General features: G+C 43.7%; 1 protein-coding gene across 1 annotated transcript; it reads right to left on the bottom strand.

Moving 5' to 3' along the window:
* Positions 1–2,237: 2,237 nt before the first annotated feature.
* PRSS57 (serine protease 57) lies at positions 2,238–20,975 on the bottom strand. The gene is made up of 5 exons (XM_044284462.1): positions 20,854–20,975; positions 8,169–8,316; positions 6,566–6,710; positions 6,213–6,473; positions 2,238–2,714 (listed from the first exon to the last, which is right to left on the bottom strand). Exons 1-5 carry the CDS (start codon positions 20,960–20,962, stop codon positions 2,562–2,564), a joined length of 816 nt encoding a protein of 271 aa, XP_044140397.1. The 5' UTR covers positions 20,963–20,975; the 3' UTR covers positions 2,238–2,561.
* Positions 20,976–21,651: the final 676 nt, after the last annotated feature.

Raw genomic sequence — 21,651 nt, 5'->3', positions numbered from 1 at the left:
CAAACTAGCTTGTGGTGTCCACGATCACGAGTGGGACACTGCAGGAGGAGCGCTGAAAGCCCCAGAATCAGCCTCCTACAGTCAGGGAGTGCGTTGTCAGGTCAGGGAAGCAGGTAAGTATCTTTTTTTCTTTCATGGAGAAGGAAAAAGGAAACTGGGGGCCACAGGGTGAACATAACTACTGTAAGGGGGCACAAAAGTGGACATAACTGCAGTGAGAGGGCACAAATGTGGGCATAACTACAGTGAGGGGCACAGAAGTGGGCATAACTACAGTGAGAGGGCACAAAAGTGGGCATAACTAAAGTGAGGGGGCACAAATGCAGGCATAACTATTGTAAGGGGAACAAAGATGGGCATACCTACTATGAGGGGGCACAAAGATAGGCATAACTACTGTGATTGGCACCATAGTGGGCAGAACTACTGTGACGGGACACAAAGATGGGCATAACTACTGTGAGAGGCACAACGGTGGGCATAACTACTCTGAGGGGGCACAAAGATGGGCATAACTACTGTGATGATCATATAGATGGGCATAACTACTGTGAGGTGGCACAAAGATGGGCATAACTACTGTGACGGACATAACTACAGTGAGGGGGCACAAGGAGGACATAACTACTGAGAAGAGGCACAAAGATGGTAATAACTAATGTGAAGGGGCAGAAATATGGACATAACTAATGTAAAGGGGCCACAAGGTGGACATAACTACTGTGGAGGGGCACAATGTGGGCATCTCAGCTGTAAAGGAGGCACATTGTGAGCATAATTACTGTTAGCACTGTGTGGTACCCTCCCTCTCCCCCTCTGATGCTAGTGCATGTGAATGGGGAAGTTTAAGAGGAGGGGTGCTGGGTTTAGTCTGGATAATTTTTGTCTACACAGTGAGCGTGGCCATTTTACTAAAAGGAATCTCCTAGTTTGTAATGTATACATTTTTTTGCTAGACTCTGCAGGATGGAAAAGCATGCGTGCTATGCTTTTACATCCTTTTTTCACCAACATATAAGGTGGAAATAGGACAAAAACTTGAAGTGAACATCCACTAATGGGCATAACTAGAGAAGTGCTCCGCAGGTTTTATGCTAAAGATACAGTTTGAACAGGAGTCCAGTGTAACATGGAGACTTAACTGATGTCTGTGTGTTTGATTGTGTGGGCGACTATTCTGACACTGTGATCCGGACGCTGGTAAATATCTTGGAAGTGGGATAAAAAAAATAGCCTAATATGGCGCAGAGGGGATTAGGCCGCTTTCACATCTGCGTTGGAGGCTCCCTTTTGAGATTCCATCACAGAGCTCATGAAAAATGGTGGAAGAGAAAAGGCCTGCATGCAGGACTTTTTTATCCCTTTAAAAATTGTTCTCCCGAACAGAAACCAAATGCTCCTATAATAGAAAGCACATATATGAAAGAAGCCTTAGATGGCGAATTATCGTATTATCAATGCTTTTGTGGAAAAAAAGACCCCCGTATGTGACAATCAGAGAGCATGTATGCTCTGACTGATGGGAATTTCTGAATACATACACAGAAATCCATGTTAGGGATCACCCACACCTGTACTGGAGGATACGTCAGGAGCTTCCATTCCAGATGGAATCAAAAATTTAGGACAGAATAGTTCAGCATGCTGTTTCTTCTTGTCTAGTAAAATGCTGAGTTTTCTAATAGAAACCAGATCCGATTACAGTCGGTGCGACCTGTCAGGAGACATTCATTTTACAGTCAGTGTGGTCCATTAGGAGGAGCCAATTTTAAATTCAGTTTAGTCTGTGAGTATGATCAATCCTATTAAACCAGACAGGGTTGATCATGCTGATGAAAACAATATCTTTCTTTTCTCTGTAGCTTTCAGCGTTGTGGAGATATTATTACCTTTATTTTTATGAAAATTAGGTCGTTTGAGCACCGGAGTAGCCATTGGAGCAACCTGCCGCTACTCTCCTCGGTGCTCAGTACACTCTCCTCTCCCTTTTTGATTGATAGGGCTAGACAGCCCTTTCTAATGGTACGTGCGCTGTGGCTCACTAACCATTGGTGGTCCAGTGTTATGTATCTAAAAAGTCATTGGTGGCAGTGTGTTTTAGAAAAATCATGCATTTACCGCTAAAGCGCTGTTGTATTAGAACATATCCTAACACAAACCGTATCACTTGTGTGAAAGAGGTCGTGCTATGCTAGAATTATTTCCTCTGCTAGACCCAAGAAACATCAGACCAACACTTTTTTCTGCATAAAGTTTTAAAGTTTTATTGAGAAATTAATTAAAAGTTTCACTACAGATGAGTAGTCTTGAAAGGAATTCTGTATACAAAGAATATGAATACTCTGCAAAAACATGCTTTAAAGTAGTAACAGTAATAACAGCAAAATAAAAACAGCATTTATAAAAGACTTCAAAGACCCAAAGTATTCGGTGTGACAAACAGGTTACAATAAATCCGCCAAATACTTTTTCATATACCACAGATTTCTTTACCATTTACCAACATAACTACAGTATATAAAGAACAAAAAACATGTTTTTAACTGTTTCTCTTTCTTCTTTCAACGTCTGCTTATCACACTCTGGATCCAAGGCAGAAAGGCTGAAATTCGAGTATACACATCTGGGGTATTAGGGTCTCCACAGAATAATCCAGAAAATGACACTAGTCCTTCAACTCGGTTTCTGCACACAAGAGGGCCCCCAGAATCTCCCTGGAAAAAAGCACATGCCAGACATAAGACTGGTTTTCCAAGATTTTTTTTTACTGATGACCTATACTCACCCGGGATCTCAAGCGATCAGCTGTTTTGTGAAGGAAGCGGCGCTCCTGTGAGCACCGCTGCCTTCTCGCAGCTTGCCAAGCACAGCTTACATTGTATAGCGGCTGTGCTTGGTATCGCAGCTCAGCCTCATTCACTGCTTAGGAAAAGCAGAGAGAAGGCTGTGGTCCCAGTTGTCGGACCCCCATCGATCACATACTGATAACCTATCCAGAGAAAAACCCTTTAAGTCTTTCAGATTGCAGACAATTGACTGTAGACACTTTAGTCCACAAAGACTGTAGGCAATAAACAAAAGTATCAACAGTGTATTTTCTGTGCAATACCCCAGAACAGGGTACTTTCAAGTTGTTCTTGATTTTATGTTATGTAATCATGCTTTGTATTATGCTTTGCATTTGTTCCCAAAGGGAATAACAACTACAACCCCATTCTGCACTTTAGTAAGGGGGAATGAGAACTTATAGTGACACTGGAAAAAAAAAGGGACAACAGAAGTAGGTAGGGCCAACAATGCCACAGTGTAGAATAAAATACTGCCCAAGCGGAACCAAATACCAAAGTGCAGCACAAAATACTGCCATCTACTCCATAGTGTGAAACTGTATCAGTGTCCTGAGGATGGCAATACAGTTGAATTCTGGAGAGTCCCTGCGGCCACTAGCCAGGTGCATAAGTGCCAGATGCTACTACATAAATTAGTGCTGAGCAGGGGAGTTGCTAGAGTCTCAAAAGATCTGGGGCACAAGCCCCAATGCATATGGCCCAATTCTTTAAGTCGACCAACCGACCCCTAAGCCCCTATACAGCTATACAGCAGCACGCACCTCTCACATCCAGTTCCTCCCAGGTGACGCCTCCACTGATGTAGATCTCTGTCATCATCTTCTCCATTCCATCCGGACAACTTCTCTCAGCCGCGCATTGTCTCTACAGAGTGTGGCACACTGACATCTTAGCTTCCTCATTTTTCTGTACCCCCAAATACTATCCTGAAGAAAACTGAGTGCCCCCCGTAGTAATAGTGCTCCTCAAAGTCCCACCAATAGTAATTCCCTTCTAGAATGCCCTCATTAGTAATACTGCTCCCAGTGCCCCAACTGTGATAATGCTCCCCAATAGTGTCCCCATTAGTAGAAGAGCCCTCCAGTATTAATAATGCCCTTACAGAGCCCCTAGTAGAAATAAGGCACCCCTATTGTTTCCTCAATGGTAATAAAGCTATCTACTGACCCCTCAGTAGTATTAAGACCCCCACAGTGCTCTTAGTAGAAATAATGCAGATCTATAAGTCCCTCCTATAGAGCCCCCAGTAGTAATAAGAACACCTAATGTCTCCTGGATTTAAAATGCCTCCACAGTGCCCCCAGTATTTATAATGTCCCCTACTGTTATAATGCTCACCCTGAAGTGCCCCAGTATTTATATCACCCCCTACTGTTATAATGCTCTCCTTGAAGCCTTCCCAGTGTTTATAATGCCCCCTGCAGTGCCCCCTGTAGTTATATTCCTCCATTTAGTGTTCTCAAAAATTATAATTTCTCAGCCCCTCCACCATACAGTCCCATGTAAATAACATTATTTCCCTTCTCAGCCATAGAGTGCCATGTAAATACCATCACACCATCTCTCCAGCCCCCTCCAATATACAGTCCCATGTAAATAACATCCCTTTCTATCTACAGCCCCCTCTAAAATACAGTCCCATGTAAATAACACCACACCATCTCTCCTGCCCCCCTCAATATACAGTCCCACGTAAATAACATTACCCCTTCCCTAGCCGCCTTCAACATACAGTCTCATGTAAAGAACATAACTCCCTCCTCTGCCGCCTTCAACATACAGTCCCATGTAAATAATATCACTCCCTCCCACATTTGCCTTCAACATGTGGTCCCATGTAAATAACATCACCCTGCCCCAGCCACCTCCGACATGCATTCCCATGTAAATAACATCACTCCTTCAACTTTCAGTCCCATGTAAATAACATCACTCCACCCCACTGTCCCATGTAAATAACTTTCCTCCCTTCAGCCCTAACATACAGTCCCAGTTAAATACCTACAACTCATACGAGTAATCTTCACTTACCTCTCCTCATGTAGCAGACCTCACCACAGCTTCTTCCAAGGACTTCTCTTCACTTCTGAGCCGTCCTCTCCTGTACTGGTCATATGATGGTGACATCATTGCAGGTCCTTTTCAGCTACTGCATTTAGCACTGATCAAATGACCTGTGATGTCATCACAGGACCTTCAGCTCTTGCAGAGCATTAGATTCAATTGTATTGCCATCCTGAGGATGGCAATACAGTTGTATCTAGTAAGCAGGCAGTACATTCGGAGCCTGGGACAAAACATTAGGGGCCCAGGCCCCGAATGTTTTAACCTAGCAATGCCCCTGGTGCTGAGAGCATTAGATCTTTATGTACCTGGCTGATGGCCATGAGAAGTGCTTGGGCGGCCCCCTGGACATTGGCTCACCGGGAGATTTCCCTGTAAGGCCTATGGACAGTCCTCTGCTGTGAAAGAGAGATGTTTATCTTCTACAACTGGTCTGATTACTGACTCCAGCATCATGTGCCGTCCACTGCACCTATATCTCGTGTCTTGCACCCATACAAAATGTTAACACCAAGGGCACCCCATTATCAGGCAGGAATCCCCAGGGGGAAGAAAGAATGTGTCACAACCCTGGTCCTAGGGAGCATTGGTGTGAGGATTACCACTGTCAATAAGGGCTAATGCACACCAACTTATTTTTTTCCCCACATCTGATCCACATTTTTTGCGGGTCGGATGCGGACCCATTCACTTAACTGTCCGTGGCACCCACCAAAAAATAGAACATGTCCTATTGTCCGTTTTACGGAAAAGGATAGGACTGTTCTATAGATGGCAGGACGTTCCGTTCCACAAAATGCGGAACATATGTGGCCAGTATGTGCAATTGCAGATCAGCCATTTACAGACCACAAAAATGGCAATGGACATGTGCATGAGCTCTAACTGTTGTAGCCAGAGCCACTACCACTCTTATCCTCAGTTTCTGCTCCTCCAGGGCCCACTGCATCTACAATAGATACTATATACAGCAATCACATTTTCATTTATGACAACACTCAGCTGCTATCCTTTGACAGACCACAGGTTTCCATAAACTGCAGCCAGTAGTCTGCTGATGGATATACATGAGAGTGGCTGCAAATGAGGAGCTTTACTTTAACAGCCAAAAGTTCAGGTTTCTTGAGAGAGTTTTGGAAGCCAAAATCAGACTGGATCCTAAAAGAAAAGAAAGTAAAAAGGACACATGCAACTTATCTAAAACCTGGTTTTGGCTTTCAAAACTACATCAAGAAACCTGACAATGTGGCTACACCCTAACCATGTGTAATATTATCGAAGGATTAATACTGTACTCACAGAGCAAAAGCCTTTGTTTCGTTGTCCAGGACTAGCAGTACACAGCATGCTATCGAAGATAATCTGACCCCAATGCTGATTACAGTTTTCCCGGCTGATAACATTAACATCTGTTTCCATTAGAGCTCTGGGCAAAGTTCCGAAATCACTCACTTCACCCCAGCCAGCCACCGAGCAAGGAGAACCGGGAAGCACATTTGAATCGTTGAGAGGAAGGGAGATATTTCTTACAAAGCGATTTATATTAGCAAAGCTGTTTAACTGTGAGGAATCAAAGAATGAAATTATATGTCACTGTAGGAAAAAATAAAAATGTGTAAGTAAATAAAACCATGTCATGAAAAGGATCTTACCTTTAGGAGGTTTATATCATTCTGAAAAGTTGTTGGGTTGTATTCGGGATGTGTGAATGATTCCTGGATACTTAGCACCTGCACAAATCTGTCTGGGTTACGGAGGTTATGAGCACCAAGTACAACACGGATCATATCTACACGCCTGCAAGAAGAACACGGATTTAGGCCTCATCAAGACAGATGTAACAAAGCCCATATTAGTGTCCATGTTATGACCGCAGAACCCAAACTCGCTACAGTTCATGTAATGTGAACTTAGAACACCATAGATTTGAAATTAGATCACCATAGTTCTTGTGGTCATATTAATGCCCTAAAAAAATGGGACCTAAAGTATAGTAGTGATTATTAGTTACCAATATATAGCATAGTAGAAGTAGTCCAACTTATATTTAAAAGGAAAAGGCTCCCACATTACAAAAAATTATACTTTACTCTAAAATTATCTTTTCTCCGAAATACTGCAGAATTTCAAACTGAGACACAAGGAGAAGAGTCTGCTGGATGGCATCCCTGTATCTACTTCCTATCTGGCCTGGCTTGATTTACAGGTCTCTCCCTATACACACCATCTAATATGGTTGATAGAGGGAAGGGACTTCTTTCTTCAGCCCACTGGAGCCCCCGAAACGTAATTGCAGAGTGCCGTTGAATTTCCATGGTAGCCTGGGGCCCCATAGTCTGCTACATATGTGTAAAATCCTATTAGGCTATGGATCCATTGTCTTTTTCACAGACAACTTAAAAGTGATTAACTTCTGACTGAAGTAGACTTGTTACATATACCAATCATTCATAACCAGGTAAAGTGATTAACACTGATTATCTTGTGACAATGAGACCTGCATATATATTAAGTTGATATGTTGGAAGCAGTAAAAATGGGCAAGCGTAAGGATCTTAGTAACATTGACTGAAGGCCAAATTGTGATGGCTATACGGCTGGGTAAGAGCCACTCCCAAATTGAAAGCTTTGTGTGGCGTTCCCAGTTCAGGAATGGTTTGGAGAAGATGATGCAGAGTTCAAGGTTTTGAACTGGCCTCCAAACTCCTTAGATCAAACACCAGCGAGATATGCTGGAAAAACAAGTCTGATCCACAGAGGCCCTACCTCGCAACTTCCCAAACCTATGCCAGATACCACAAGACATGTTCAGAGGTGTTGAGGAGTCCTTTCCCTAATGGATCAGACCTGTTTTGGAAACTTGAAAGACACTAAGCAACATTAAGCAGGTGATTTTAGGAGGGAAACTCCAGCCGGGAGAAAATGTTCTAAAATAGCAAAATAATTTATATTCACCTTACCAATCCTCTGATAATCCAATTCCAGTGACCCCCAGGTGCCCTGCTAGTCCCTGCTTCCTGCAGGGTTCATATGTCCTTGCAGAGAGAGGACAAAAAGTAGAGACTGGTGGGGAACCTGGGAAGCATCAGAATTGGAATGGCAGTGGATTGGTAAGGAGGGTATGACTCCTACTTTAGAGAATTCTAAGCTGTTTTGTAAACCATTTTTCTGACTGGACAACCTCTTATGGCTATCTTCCTATTCTACCACTCAGTATGCAGTTGAATTTACAGTGTGCAGTGCAATATCTCTTACATGTCTTCCATGCAATGTGCTGCAGTGAGAACCCAGTTAGGATAGATTAGAGAGCCTCCACAGAAACTCTGTCCCCGGATCTGTAGAGAAACCATGTATGGTCTGGAATGAGCTCTGGCTTCTCGACCTCCAACAATCCTGTGTGCCCCTATTAATAAAACAAATAAGAGACTTGAGAAAAAATGGAAAACGTCTGCATCTGATATTTATGACTTCTCACAAGCCTTAGAACTTGATTGTGGGTCCTGTTAGCAACAGCAAATATTGTCACTTAGGGATAGGGTAGTTGTAGGTATCACAGATAAGACGGAAACACTTTGAGGAATTCTCTTTTGGTGCAAAGGCCGCATTTTAATGAAATCATGGAATTCTCTGATATGTTATCACTTGGTCCGTGGTAATTTCTATTGGGAGTTATAAAACGTATGAAATTGGCCAACATATACGGTAACTATTCTGGTCACAGCATTTTTTGCCCCCCCCCCCCCCCCCAAAAAAAAAAACAAAACTGCATATGCAACCACCCATTGCATCCATTTTTTCCACTAGACAGAACACAGTGGGGGAAATGTATCATGAGGGGAATTTTTTTAAGTGATTTCAGTAGTCTGTTTTGCTGCACTTTGCACCAAAAAGTATCAAATATTGTACAAAGCATAATGGCCTCCAGAGAGTGTGGTACCTAATGAAATATTCACTCTCACCTGCTTACTGTGCCAATGAATAACCTCAGCGGTGATGTGCTGCTTGGAGACACATAAATGCTGAGGCCAATCATATGCAGCAACAGTGCTTGAGACTTCATCCATACCTTGGCTGGAAGTACAGTAAATATAACAAGGAGCAGAATACCACCAAACGTAGCCACGGTACTACACACTCTTAAGGCTATTTAAAGGGAATCTGTCAGCAGATTGGTACCTATGAAACTGGCTGACCTGTTACATGTGCATTTGGCAGCTAAAGTCATCTTTGTTAGTCTCATGTTCAAATTAGGGCTCATTCACACCAACGATTTTTTCGCTCCGTATATGGGCCTTTTTTTGCATTCCATATACAGTTCGAATACGGAACCATTCATTTCAATTGTTCTGCAAAAAAAAAAAACGGAATGTACTCCGCATGCATTCCGTTTCCATATTTCCGTTCCGTTGAAAGATAGAACTTGTCCTATCATTGCCTACAAATCGCGTTCCGTAGCTCCATTCAAGTGAATGGGTCCGCATAAAAAACGGTACACATACAGTATATACTCCTTATGTCTTCCGTATCCGTTCTGTTTTTGCGGAAGCAACGCCGTCAGAACTCACAAAGCCACACTCCCGGCGCTTCACGTCCTGCCTCTTCTCCTTCTCCTCCTATTTGTCCTCCACCTTCCACCGTGCCGTCATCGCGTTCACCTGGCACAAGGCAGGCTTCCGTGGCTTAAATGTTCGAGCGTAAAAAGTTCATGACGCCGGATAACCCTCTTGCCCAACGGCTGACCGCTGGCTTGTCGGAATTGCTAGCCCACCAATTACTGCCATATAAACTGGTGGAGTTGGAGGCCTTTAGAAAATGTGTGGCCATTGGCACACCACAATGGAAAGTCCCCGCAATATTTCTCCCAGAAGGGCATCCCAGAGCTACAGTACAGACCAAAAGTTTGGACCCACCTTCTCATTCAAAGAGTTTTCTTTATTTTCATGACTATGAAAATTGTAGATTCACACTGAAGGCATCCAAACTATGAATTAACACATCTGGAATTATATACATAACAAAAAAGTGTGAAACAACTGAAAATATGTCATATTCTAGGTTCTTCAAAGTATCCACCTTTTGCTTTGATTACTGCTTTGCACACTCTTGGCATTCTCTTGATGAGCTTCAAGAGGTAGTCACCTGAAATGGTCTTCCAACAGTCTTAAAGGAGTTCTCAGAGATGCTTAGCACTTGTTGGCCCTTTTGCCTTCACAATGCGGTCCAGCTCACCCCAAACCATCTCGATTGGGTTCAGGTCCGGTGACTGTGCAGGCCAGGTCATCTGGCGCAGCACCCCATCACTCTCCTTCATGGTCAAATAGCCCTTACACAGCCTGGAGGTGTGTTTGGGGTCATTGTCCTGTTGAAAAATAAATGATAGTCCAACTAAACGCAAACCAGATGGAATAGCATGCCACTGCAAGATGCTGTGGTAGCCATGCTGGTTCAGTATGCCTTGAATTTTGAATAAATCCCCAACAGTGTCACCAGCAAAGCACCCCCACACCATCACACCTCCTCCTCCATGCTTCACGGTGGGAACCAGGCATGTAGAGTCCATCCGTTCATCTTTTCTGCGTAGCAGTGGTTTCCTAGCAGATATTCTACCATGAAGGCCTGATTCACACAGTCTCCTCTTAACAGTTGTTCTAGAGATGTGCCTGCTGCTAGAACTCTGTGTGGCATTGACCTGGTCTCTAATCTGAGCTGCTGTTAACCTGCGATTTCTGAGGCTGGTGACTCGGATGAACTTATCCTCAGCAGCAGAGGTGACTCTTGGTCTTCCTTTCCTGGGGCGGTCCGCATGTGAGCCAGTTTCTTTGTAGCGCTTGATGGTTTTTGTGACTGCACTTGGGGACACTTTCAAAGTTTTCCCAATTTTTCGGACTGACTGACCTTCATTTTTTAAAGTGATGATGGCCACTAGTTTTTTTCTTAACTTAGCTGCTTTTTTCTTGCCATAATACAAATTCTAACAGTCTATTCAGTAGGACTATCAGCTGTGTTCCATCTGACTTCTCCACAACGCAGTTGATGGTCCCAACCCCATTTATAAGGCAAGAAATCCCACTTATTAAACCTGACAGGGCACACCTGGGAAGTGAAAACCATTTCAGGTGACTACCTCTTGAAGCTCATCAAGAGAATGCCAAGAGTGTGCAAAGCAGTAATCAAAGCAAAAGGTGGATACTTTGAAGAACCTAGACTATGACATATTTTCAGTTGTTTCACACTTTTTTGTTATGTATATAATTCCACATGTGTTAATTCATAGTTTTGATGCCTTCAGTGTGAATCTACAATTTTCATAGTCATGAAAATAAAGAAAACTCTTTTAATGAGAAGGTGTGTCCAAACTTTTGGTCTGTACTGTACAGGGAGTGCAGAATTATTAGGCAAGTTGTATTTTTGAGGATTAATTTTATTATTGAACAACAACCATGTTCTCAATGAACCCAAAAAACTCATTAATATCAAAGCTGAATATTTTTGGAAGTAGTTTTTAGTTTGTTTTTAGTTTTAGCTATTTTAGGGGGATATCTGTGTGTGCAGGTGACTATTACTGTGCATAATTATTAGGCAACTTAACAAAAAACAAATATATACCCATTTCAATTATTTATTTTTACCAGTGAAACCAATATAACATCTCAACATTCACAAATATACATTTCTGACATTCAAAAACAAAACAAAAACAAATCAGTGACCACTGATAGCCACCTTTCTTTGCAAGGACACTCAAAAGCCTGCCATCCATGGATTCTGTCAATGTTTTGATCTGTTCACCATCAACATTGCGTGCAGCAGCAACCACAGCCTTCCAGACACTGTTCAGAGAGGTGTACTGTTTTCCCTCCTTGTAAATCTCACATTTGATGATGGACCACAGGTTCTCAATGGGGTTCAGATCAGGTGAACAAGGAGGCCATATCATTAGATTTTCTTCTTTTATACCCTTTCTTGCCAGCCACGCTGTGGAGTACTTGGACGCGTGTGATGGAGCATTGTCCTGCATGAAAATCATGTTTTTCTTGAAGGATGCAGACTTCTTCCTGCACCACTGCTTGAAGAAGGTGTCTTCCAGAAACTGGCAGTAGGACTGGGAGTTGAGCTTGACTCCATCCTCAACCCGAAAAGGCCCCACAAGCTCATCTTTGATGATACCAGCCCAAACCAGTACTCCACCTCCACCTTGCTGGCGTCTGAGTCGGACTGGAGCTCTCTGCCCTTTACCAATCCAGCCACGGGCCCATCTATCTGGCCCATCAAGACTCACTCTCATTTTATCAGTCCATAAAACCTTAGAAAAATCAGTCTTGAGATATTTCTTGGCCCAGTCTTGACGTTTCAGCTTGTGTGTCTTGTTCAGTGGTGGTCGTCTTTCAGCCTTTCTTACCTTGGCCATGTCTCTGAGTATTGCACACCTTGTGCTTTTGGGCACTCCAGTGATGTTGTAGCTCTGAAATATGGCCAAACTGGTGGCAAGTGGCATCTTGGCAGCTGCACGCTTGACTTTTCTCAGTTCATGGGCAGTTATTTTGCGCCTTGGTTTTTCCACACGCTTCTTGCGACCCTGTTGACTATTTTGAATGAAACGCTTGATTGTTCGATGATCACGCTTCAGAAGCTTTGCAATTTTAAGAGTGCTGCATCCCTCTGCAAGATATCTCACTATTTTTGACTTTTCTGAGCCTGTCAAGTCCTTCTTTTGACCCATTTTGCCAAAGGAAAGGAAGTTGTCTAATAATTATGCACACCTGATATAGGGTGTTGGTGTCATTAGACCACACCCCTTCTCATTACAGAGATGCACATCACCTAATATGCTTAATTGGTAGTAGGCTTTCGAGCCTATACAGCTTGGAGTAAGACAACATGCATAAAGAGGATGATGTGGTCAAAATACTCATTTGCCTAATAATTCTGCACTCCCTGTATATAGCCACGTTCAGCGGCAAGTGAATATATCTCTGGCACACATTGTCGGTGCCAAGATACATCTGACCACAGACACGTGGTCTAGCAAACACGGGCAGGTAAAGTACATAACTTTTACTGCCCACTGGGTGAACCTTCTGACGGCCTTCAAGCATGTAACCCGTGGCACCCGTGTGCATTTGGTGTTACCGCCACGTATTGTATGCAGGCCTGCCTCTTCTTCTCCTCCTCCTACTCCATTCTCCGTCTCCTCCTCGGCTGACTCCTCATTTTCCACTGCTACTGCCTCTTCCGCTGCGCCCCCCAAGCTCCCCAGAACCTATTCGACGTGCCAGGTCAGACGTTGCCATGCTGTGCTGCGTCTGTTGTGCCTGGAAGCCAAGAGCGCCACCAGTCCTGCACTGCTTTCAGCTCTGCGGTCATAGGCGATCAGTGGCTGGCACCATTGTCACACACCACTTTACCAACTGTCAAATTGAGCGAGGTTAATCTGCTGAGTGCGCTGAAACAGGGCAAAATTACACACATGCCGTGCATGGCACATGTCCTGAACTTAGTCATTCAGCGATTCGTTGCCAAATACCCGCGGTCCAGGACGTCTTGCGGCAGGCCAGGAAAATGTCTGGCCATTTTAGATCTTACATGGCCATGGCTCGCCTTGCTGACGTTCAGCGGCGACACCACCTGCCCGTCAGACGTCTGATTTGTGACAGCCTGACGCACTGGAACTCCACCTTGCATATGCTTGATAGGCTGCTCCAACAGCAACGTGCTGTTAACGACTACCTGTACGAACTCTGCAGCAGGACAGGTTCTGGTGAGCTTGGTTTCTTTTCACCACGCCAGTGGCTGCTCATGTGAGACGCATGCAGACTTCTGCGGCCATTTGATGAGATCACCAAACTGGTCAGTTGCAGCCAGGGCCCCATCAGTGACATTGTACCTTACGCCTTATTTCTGGAGCGTGCATTGCATTGTGTCATTGATCAAGCTGTCGAGGAGCAGGAGCTGGAAGAAGAGGAAGTCGCAATGCTGAATGAATTCCCAGGGGGGCTACTCCGTCTGAGACAAGTCAGCAGTAGTCTGTAGAGGAGTCAGAAGAGGATGGTGGCTGGGGGAGGAGGAGGAGGACGACAATGAGCAGGAGCCAGGGCGCTCCACCGCTTACAATTTAGTGCACATGGGGGCCTTCATGCTCCAGTGTTTGAAGAGGGACTCCTATAAAAAGCATAAAGGGCAATGACCAGTACTGGGTGGCAACGTACTTAGACCCCCGGTACAAACACAAAATAGCGGACATGTTACCAGCTTCACGGAGGGCTGTCAGAATGCAGCATTTCCCGGCCTTGCTGCGAGAGATGCTGCATTCTGCTGTTGCGGGTGCTGGCAGAGGAATTTCCACCCACAGTGAAACAGGTGCGGGTAACAATCCTACCACGCCTGCAAGAAGAGGGTGGTTTTAAGATGTATTGGTCACTTCAGATATGAGATCATTCTTGCAGCCAACCCATCGACAGCCTCCCTCCGGATCCAGCCTCAGGAAATGCCTAGACTGACAGGTGTCTGACTACATCGGGTTAACGGCCGATGTGGACACTCTGAAAAGCGAGGAACCCCTGGACTACTTGGTGTGCAGGCTTGACCTGTGGCCAGAGCTGGCTCAATTTGCCATGGAACTCTTGGCTTTCCCCTCGTCGAGTGTCCTGTCCGAAAGGACGTTCAGTGCAGCAGGGGATATCGTGACCGATAAGCGCACTCGCCTAGCTCACGATAGTGTGGACTGCCTCACATTTCTAAAAATGAATGAGGCATGGATCTTGGAGGAATTGAACACCTTTGACAACTATGTGTAATTTAATTTCCTCATGCCAGCCCACACATATCCGCCACCACCCAGAACAAAGAATGGTCCTTGTCTTATGTATATACAGCGGCATAAAAGACCTTTTCTGTCAGGTGAATGCCTTTTTTTGGGGTCTGTACTCCACTGGCCTACAGTAAAATTGTTATTCAGTGACTGCCTAATATACCTTCAGCCACATAATCCCTTGTTCTTTTCTGTCAGGTGAATGCCTAATTTTTGGGTCCTGTACTGGCCTACAGTAAAATTTATATCCAGTGACCATCTAATATACCGTCAGCCACATAATCACTTGTTCTTTTCTGTCAGGTGAATGCCTAATTTTTGGGGCCTGTACTGGCCTACAGTAAAATTGTTATCCAGTGACCACCTAATGTACCTCCAGCCACATAATCACTTGTTCTCTTCTGTCAGGTGAATGCCTCATTTTTGGGGCCTGTACTCCACTGGCCTACAGTAAAATTGTTATCCAGTGACCGCCTAATGAACCGCCTGCCACATAATCACTTGTTCTTTTCTGTTAGTTGAATGCCTAAATTTTGGGGCCTTTACTCCACTGGCCTACAGTAAAATTGTTATTCAGTGACTGCCTAATATACCTCCAGCCACATAATCACTTGTTCTTTTCTGTCAGGTGAATGCCTAATTTTTGGGGCCTGTACTCCCGTGGCCTACAGTAAAATTGTTATTCATTGATCGCCTAATGTACCTCCAGCCACATAATCACTTGTTCTTTTATGTCAGGTGAATGTCTAATTTTTGGGGCCTGTACTCCCGTGGCCTACAGTAAAATTATTTAGTGACCGCCTAATGTACCTCCAGCCACATAATCATTTGTTCTTTTCTGTCAGGTGAATGCCTAATTTTTGGGACCTGTACTGGCCTACAGTAAAATTGTTATCCAGTGACCGCCTAATGTACCTCCAGCAACATAATAACTTGTTCTTTTCTGTCAGGTGAATGCCTAATTTTTGGGGTCTGTACTCCTGTGGCCTAAAATAAAAAATTCTAGGCTCCAGCAGGGCACATTTTTGAAAGTTTCCCTGTAAGACGCATAAAAATGGCCCCTGATTAAAATACATATTTTATGTGGGAATTTTTGCCATTGACCCCCCTCTGATATGTCACTGTCCATGTTGTGGGACGATTTGTGCACTTCTTGTAAGTATTTGGTGGCTGTAATAATGACCTAAAGTTTTTTTTAGGTTTGCCTGCCATTAAAGTCAATGGGGTCCGCCATCACTACTGGAGAATTATTGAGACAACTTTTGTGTCTTTTTAAAAAGTTGTTGCTCGAATAAGTGGAGCAAAAAGTGGAGCGAAAGTTCAAACAGCCCAAAAAGTTGCAAAAGCCCTTTTCTTCACCTTGTTAATGCTAGAATTCTGGAGTGGTGCACTTGATAAATTCCGGGCAAAGTATTTTGGAAAATTGCATTGTATACATTACACAATGAAGAGACCATTATTTGCTGAAACCAGAATATTTCCTTATATCTTACAAAGTCATGCCATATACACATTACATGATACAATCACTCCGTGGATGTTCAGTTTTTGGAGCCCCACAGATCATGAGAAAATCATGGCAGTGTCCCAGCCAGGGCCGGACTGGGAACTTAAAGTGGCCCTGGAAAAAACATAAAATGGCCCTATTTTTTTTAATATGGCACAAATTGTCACAAGATAGGGCAACACACAATAAGGACAAGTAATACCATATTTCAGAAAATTGTTCTATCCCAACAGAGCCAAATACTACAGTGCATCACAAAGTTCTGTCCACGCAGCACAAAACAGCTCCCCAAAAAATGACCCTCTGTAGTAGCTAGCGGCAGTTCAGTCCTCCTACTCCAGTTGCCTTAGGATGGCAATACTCCAGGAGTCAGAAGGAGCGGACTGGGAAAATAAAGTGGCCCTGGAAAAAATACTAAACGTGGCCCCGTTTTGTAATCGAATCCAAAATAATGGAAGGCAGGACCAGCAATACCATATTGTGGCACATTATACCACCACAACAGAGCCAAATTCATCACAAAATACTGCCAGCAGCACAAAATACATCCTCAAAAACTTCCACTGGCCAGCCGTGAGGAGGGCCCAGATGGCCTCCTGGGCATGGGCTCACCAGGAAATTTCCCTGTAAGGTCTATGATCAATACAGCCCTGAGAACGGGAGTGGCAGTTTATTACTTAGGTATAGGAGGGTTAGGGGCTGCACCTATAGGAAACAGTGGTGTGGTGCTCTCCCTACGCGACTCACCCTTGTGTCTCAGAAAATGGATAAATAAACCAAGATATAGATGTGGGGGGCACTAAGTATCCGGGTTAGATGTGTGTGGTTTGTAGAAATTTTGAGGGGTTGGTAGTATGAGTGTATTATAGGTGTGGGTTGTGCTCTTGAAGTAGTATATAACGATCACATCATAGTTGTTGCTATTAAAAAAAAAAAATGTATTGGTATTTATAAAATTATTGTTGATAAAGACTATAAATATATAAATAAGTAAAGCTGAGAAAAATAAAAAAAAATATAAAAATATATATATAAGAAGAAAATAATAAGGAGAAAATAATCCTAGGTCCACTTGGTATGAAGTGAAAAATGAGTATGTATTTAGGACAAAGTTCGCATAGTCAATGTTCCTAGAGTCTTCGATTTAACATTGTTGTCCAGTAGGGGGAGCTGTTGCAGCTAAAGATAATTACAGCTGAAAGTGATTGCAGCTGGGAACGGTGGATGTGCCAGGGTTAGCTGGGAGAAAAATGTGAGTACATATGTAGCAGAATCGACATATGAGTTGCCCCTATATTCGTAACTTTGTGGCGATACAGAGTGATGTGGCCACTGAGGAAGAAGCATTGCGCTTCGAAACGCGCCTGGTATCCTGCAGCATCGCCTCCCTTCAGATCGCAAAAATAGAACTTGGAGATACAAACAAACAGACACTTGCCAATCTTTCTAAGGAACACATCAACCCGAGGACTCTTTCTAAGGAACGCATCAACCCGAGGACTCACATTAATCGGAGGACTCTCATCGAACCCGCTCTTTTTTTCAAACTCCCGCCCACATGGGACGCCACGTTACGGGCAGGTAGAGCAAGGCCGGCGAATAACACAGCAGCAGAACGGGTAACATAACTCTGATAGGGTACATCTGCATTAAGCACCTGTCTGCGCTCCTCCTTTTTTAGGCTACTTTCACACTTGCGTTCAGAGCGGATCCGTCTGAGACGGATCCGCTCATATAATGCAGACGGTGGATCCGTTCAGAACGGATCCGTCTGCATTATATTGTAAAAAAAATTCTAAGTGTCAAAGTAGCCTCAGACGGATCCTTCCAGACTTTACATTGAAAGTCAATGGGGGACGGATCCGTTTGAAGATTGAGCCATAGTGTGTCATATTCAAACGGATCCGTCCCCATTGACTTACATTGTAAGTCTGGACGGATCCGCTTGCCTCCGCACGGCCAGGCGGACACCCGAACGCTGCAAGCAGTGTTCAGGTGTCCGCCTGCTGAGCGGAGTCCAAACGCTGCCAGACTGATGCATTCTGAGCGGATCCCCATCCACTCAGAATGCATTAGGGCTGGACGGAAGCCATTTATTAATGTTTGCAAACATTTTATTTTATTCTATTTTACCGACATACCTAACCTGTATCGCCACAAAGTTACGAATATAGGGGCAACTCATGTCAATTCTGCTACATATGTACTCACATTTTTCTCCCAGCTAACCCGGCACACCCATCGTTCCCGGCTACAATCATTTTCAGCTGTAATTATCTTTAGCTGCAACAGCTCCCCCTACTGGACAACAATGTTAAATCGAAGACTCTAGGAACATTGACTATGCGAACTTTGTCCTAAATACATACTCATTTTTCACTTCATACCAAGTGGACCTAGGATTATTTTCTCCTTATTATTTTCTCCTTTTTTTATATATATATTTTTCTCTTTTTTTTCATCTTAACTTATTTATATATTTATAGTCTTTATCAACAATAATTTTATAAATATTAATAAAAAAAATCTTTTTAATCGCAACAACTATGATGTAATCATTATATACTACTTCAAGAGCACAACCCACACCTATAATACAATCATACTACCAACCCCTCAACATTTCTACAAACCACACACATCTAAGGCCTCATGCACATGACCGTTGTGTGCATCCGTGGCCGTTGTGCCGTTTTCCGTTTTTTTCCACCGACCCATTGACTTTCAATGGGTCCGTGGAAAAATCGGAAAATGCACCATTTGGCAGCCGCATCCGTGATCCGTGTTTCCTGGCCGTGAAAAAAATATGACCTGCCAATGGGTCCGTGAAAAATCACGGATGCACACAAGATTGTCATCCGCGTCCGTGATCCGTGTCCGTGATCCGTGTCCGTTTTTTCCTATCATTTCAATGGCAAACTTGACTTAGATTTTTTTTTTTCATTTTTCATGTCCGTGGATCCTCTAAAAAACAAGGATGACCCACGGACGAAAAAAGGTCACGGATCACGGACCTACGGACCCCGTTTTTGCGGACCTTAAAAAAAAACGGTCATGTGCATGAGGCCTAACCCGGATACTTAGTGCCCCCCACATCTATATCTCAGTTTATTACTTACCATGGCTGGTGGCTGTAAGGAAGGCTCAGGCTGCCCCCAGGGCATGGGCACACTGGGGAGTTTCCTTGCAGGGTCTTTTGCTAGTCCGCTCCTGCTCCCAGCCACACAACTGTTTAGGGAACTTCAGCCAGCAAAAGTCACTTGAATGGGTCCATGCTGCAGTTCCTAGCACGTCAGTGAGGGATGCATCGCTGAACCAGCACTGTGGCCTTTTCATGCAAAGGATCAGTTGGACCGCCATTGATCATAAAGTGATACCATGCCTTAGGCGATCACATAACTTTTTAAGACTAAAATAACTTTTTAACTCATTAACTTTCAAATCCCATCAATTAACCCCTCAGATGCCACGATCAACACTGATCGCCTCATCTGTGGAGTTAGGCTGAGGGATGCGGAATATGGCAATGAAAAAGTAAACAAAGTAATTAAACAAAATAAAAACTATACAAGTTTGGTATCATTGCAATTGTATTGAGCCGCAAAATAAGGATGTCATGTCATTTTTAACACAGAGTGAACGCCGTGATGTCAAAATCCCCAAAGCTTTGGCAGAAATGTGCTTTTTTTTTTCAATTCTACCCCTCGAAGATTTTTTTTTCTATTTTCCAACACAAGATATGGTGAATTAAATGGCGGCACTAAAAAATGCATCTTCTCCTGCAACGGCCATGGCCATATGAACATAAATATAAAAAAGTTATGGCTATTGGAATGTGGGGAGGAAAAAATCTAAAATGTAAAAATGAATATAGGTCTGGTCTTTAAGGGGTTAAATTATTATAATTTAGCTGAGCCACCATGGGCAGACTGGAAACTTATAGTGACCCAGGAGAAAAAAAGTGGCCCCTATGTTGTAGCCGAGTCCAAACTGACAGAAGACAGGTCAAGACAAGTAGGGAAGGCCAATACAAGTAGGCAGTATCAACAACACAGCAGTGCAGCACAAAATACCGTTCCCAGCAGATCCAAATACCACAATGCAGAAAAAAATATCTCCTTCCATTCTGTGGTGGCCAACACCAACTGCCACGTTCTGTCCCCCTCCTCTAGTTGTTCCAAATTAATATATGGAGCAGGGGGATTAGAAGGTGAAATGCGGGTCACAGTACTAAGCCATACCTACCTTCAACACCCCAGCGTTAGCTCCCCATGAGGCCAAAGAATACTCAAGGGTTATTCCAAGCCGCTGAGGTGTAGGTCTCAGGCCTCTCCCATCCTGCAGCCAGAGACACCTGCATCCCTGCTCCATTTTTACACTGCCTCATATAGTGGCCTATGGCCCATGAGGGTGAACAGCGGGGCAGAGAGCCATGGGCTCCAGTGCCATGCTGCAGGTCCTTGAATTTAGTAAGGCATCTGCAGCCACCAGACAGGTACCTAAGTACCTGATGCTCTCAGTGTTAATTACCACCGAGTGTCAGATCGTTATGAACTTAGCCAGTGGCGTAATGTTATAAACACTTTTCATTGAAATGAAGGTTTATAGAACAGCAAAAATATTACCTGAGATGGGGAGCATGCACAAGGTTGTCAGCAAAATGAAATGTTTCATGGCTTGTAGATACCTGAATGAATATGAATGGTGAGAGAACTTTTTAAAGACTGTTAGCATATGGTCGTTAAGGAATTTCACCAGACCCTGTGTTGTAAGGATGGTGGGTTTCTTGCATGCTTGGAAATTTAAAGTAGGGGTTTGTAGAGAGAGGAAGTATTATATAACAGTATCCTGTAAAAGCTATTCAGAAATACACATGTAATGTTTCCTAAACAGATTAAGATTATATATTAGATAGACAATAGATTAGATAGATGGTAGATTAGATAGATAGATATAGATATGATTATGGTAGGTATACACCTGCACTGCCGCTAATATGTGTGTCTTATTTCCCTGATATCTATCAGGGAAATCGCCGCTGGGTCTCCGAAATAGAGTCTTCTGCCCCGACTCACAGAAGTATATACATACAGGTTATCAAAGGTTAATTGGATCCCTGCGCTGATAAAGACACTTCTTATAAAATTGCTGCTCGTGTATGGATGATGAAAAATACTTTCTCTTATGTAGTCAAAATTAGTATATTATAGGTCCTCACCTCTGTCTAATACTCCGAAGATCGTTGATGGTTTAGTGCAGGTGATCTTGTTATTCCTTCCCAAGTGTTGGTGGTAAAGCACTTGGTCTTCTCCCTTCCCCTCTCCTGCGTGCGCCACTCCGGCCTGCAGCTGGCATGCGTGCGGGGAAGCAGACCGGAGTTTAGCCGAGAACGTTCTTGTGTGACTTCACACTTGCAGATACGG

The sequence above is a fragment of the Bufo gargarizans genome, chromosome 1 (genome assembly GCF_014858855.1).
Source record: "Bufo gargarizans isolate SCDJY-AF-19 chromosome 1, ASM1485885v1, whole genome shotgun sequence".
NCBI lineage: Eukaryota > Metazoa > Chordata > Amphibia > Anura > Bufonidae > Bufo > Bufo gargarizans.
The sequence above is the reverse complement of the archived record's forward strand: the minus strand, read 5'-3'. Positions and strand labels throughout refer to the sequence as shown.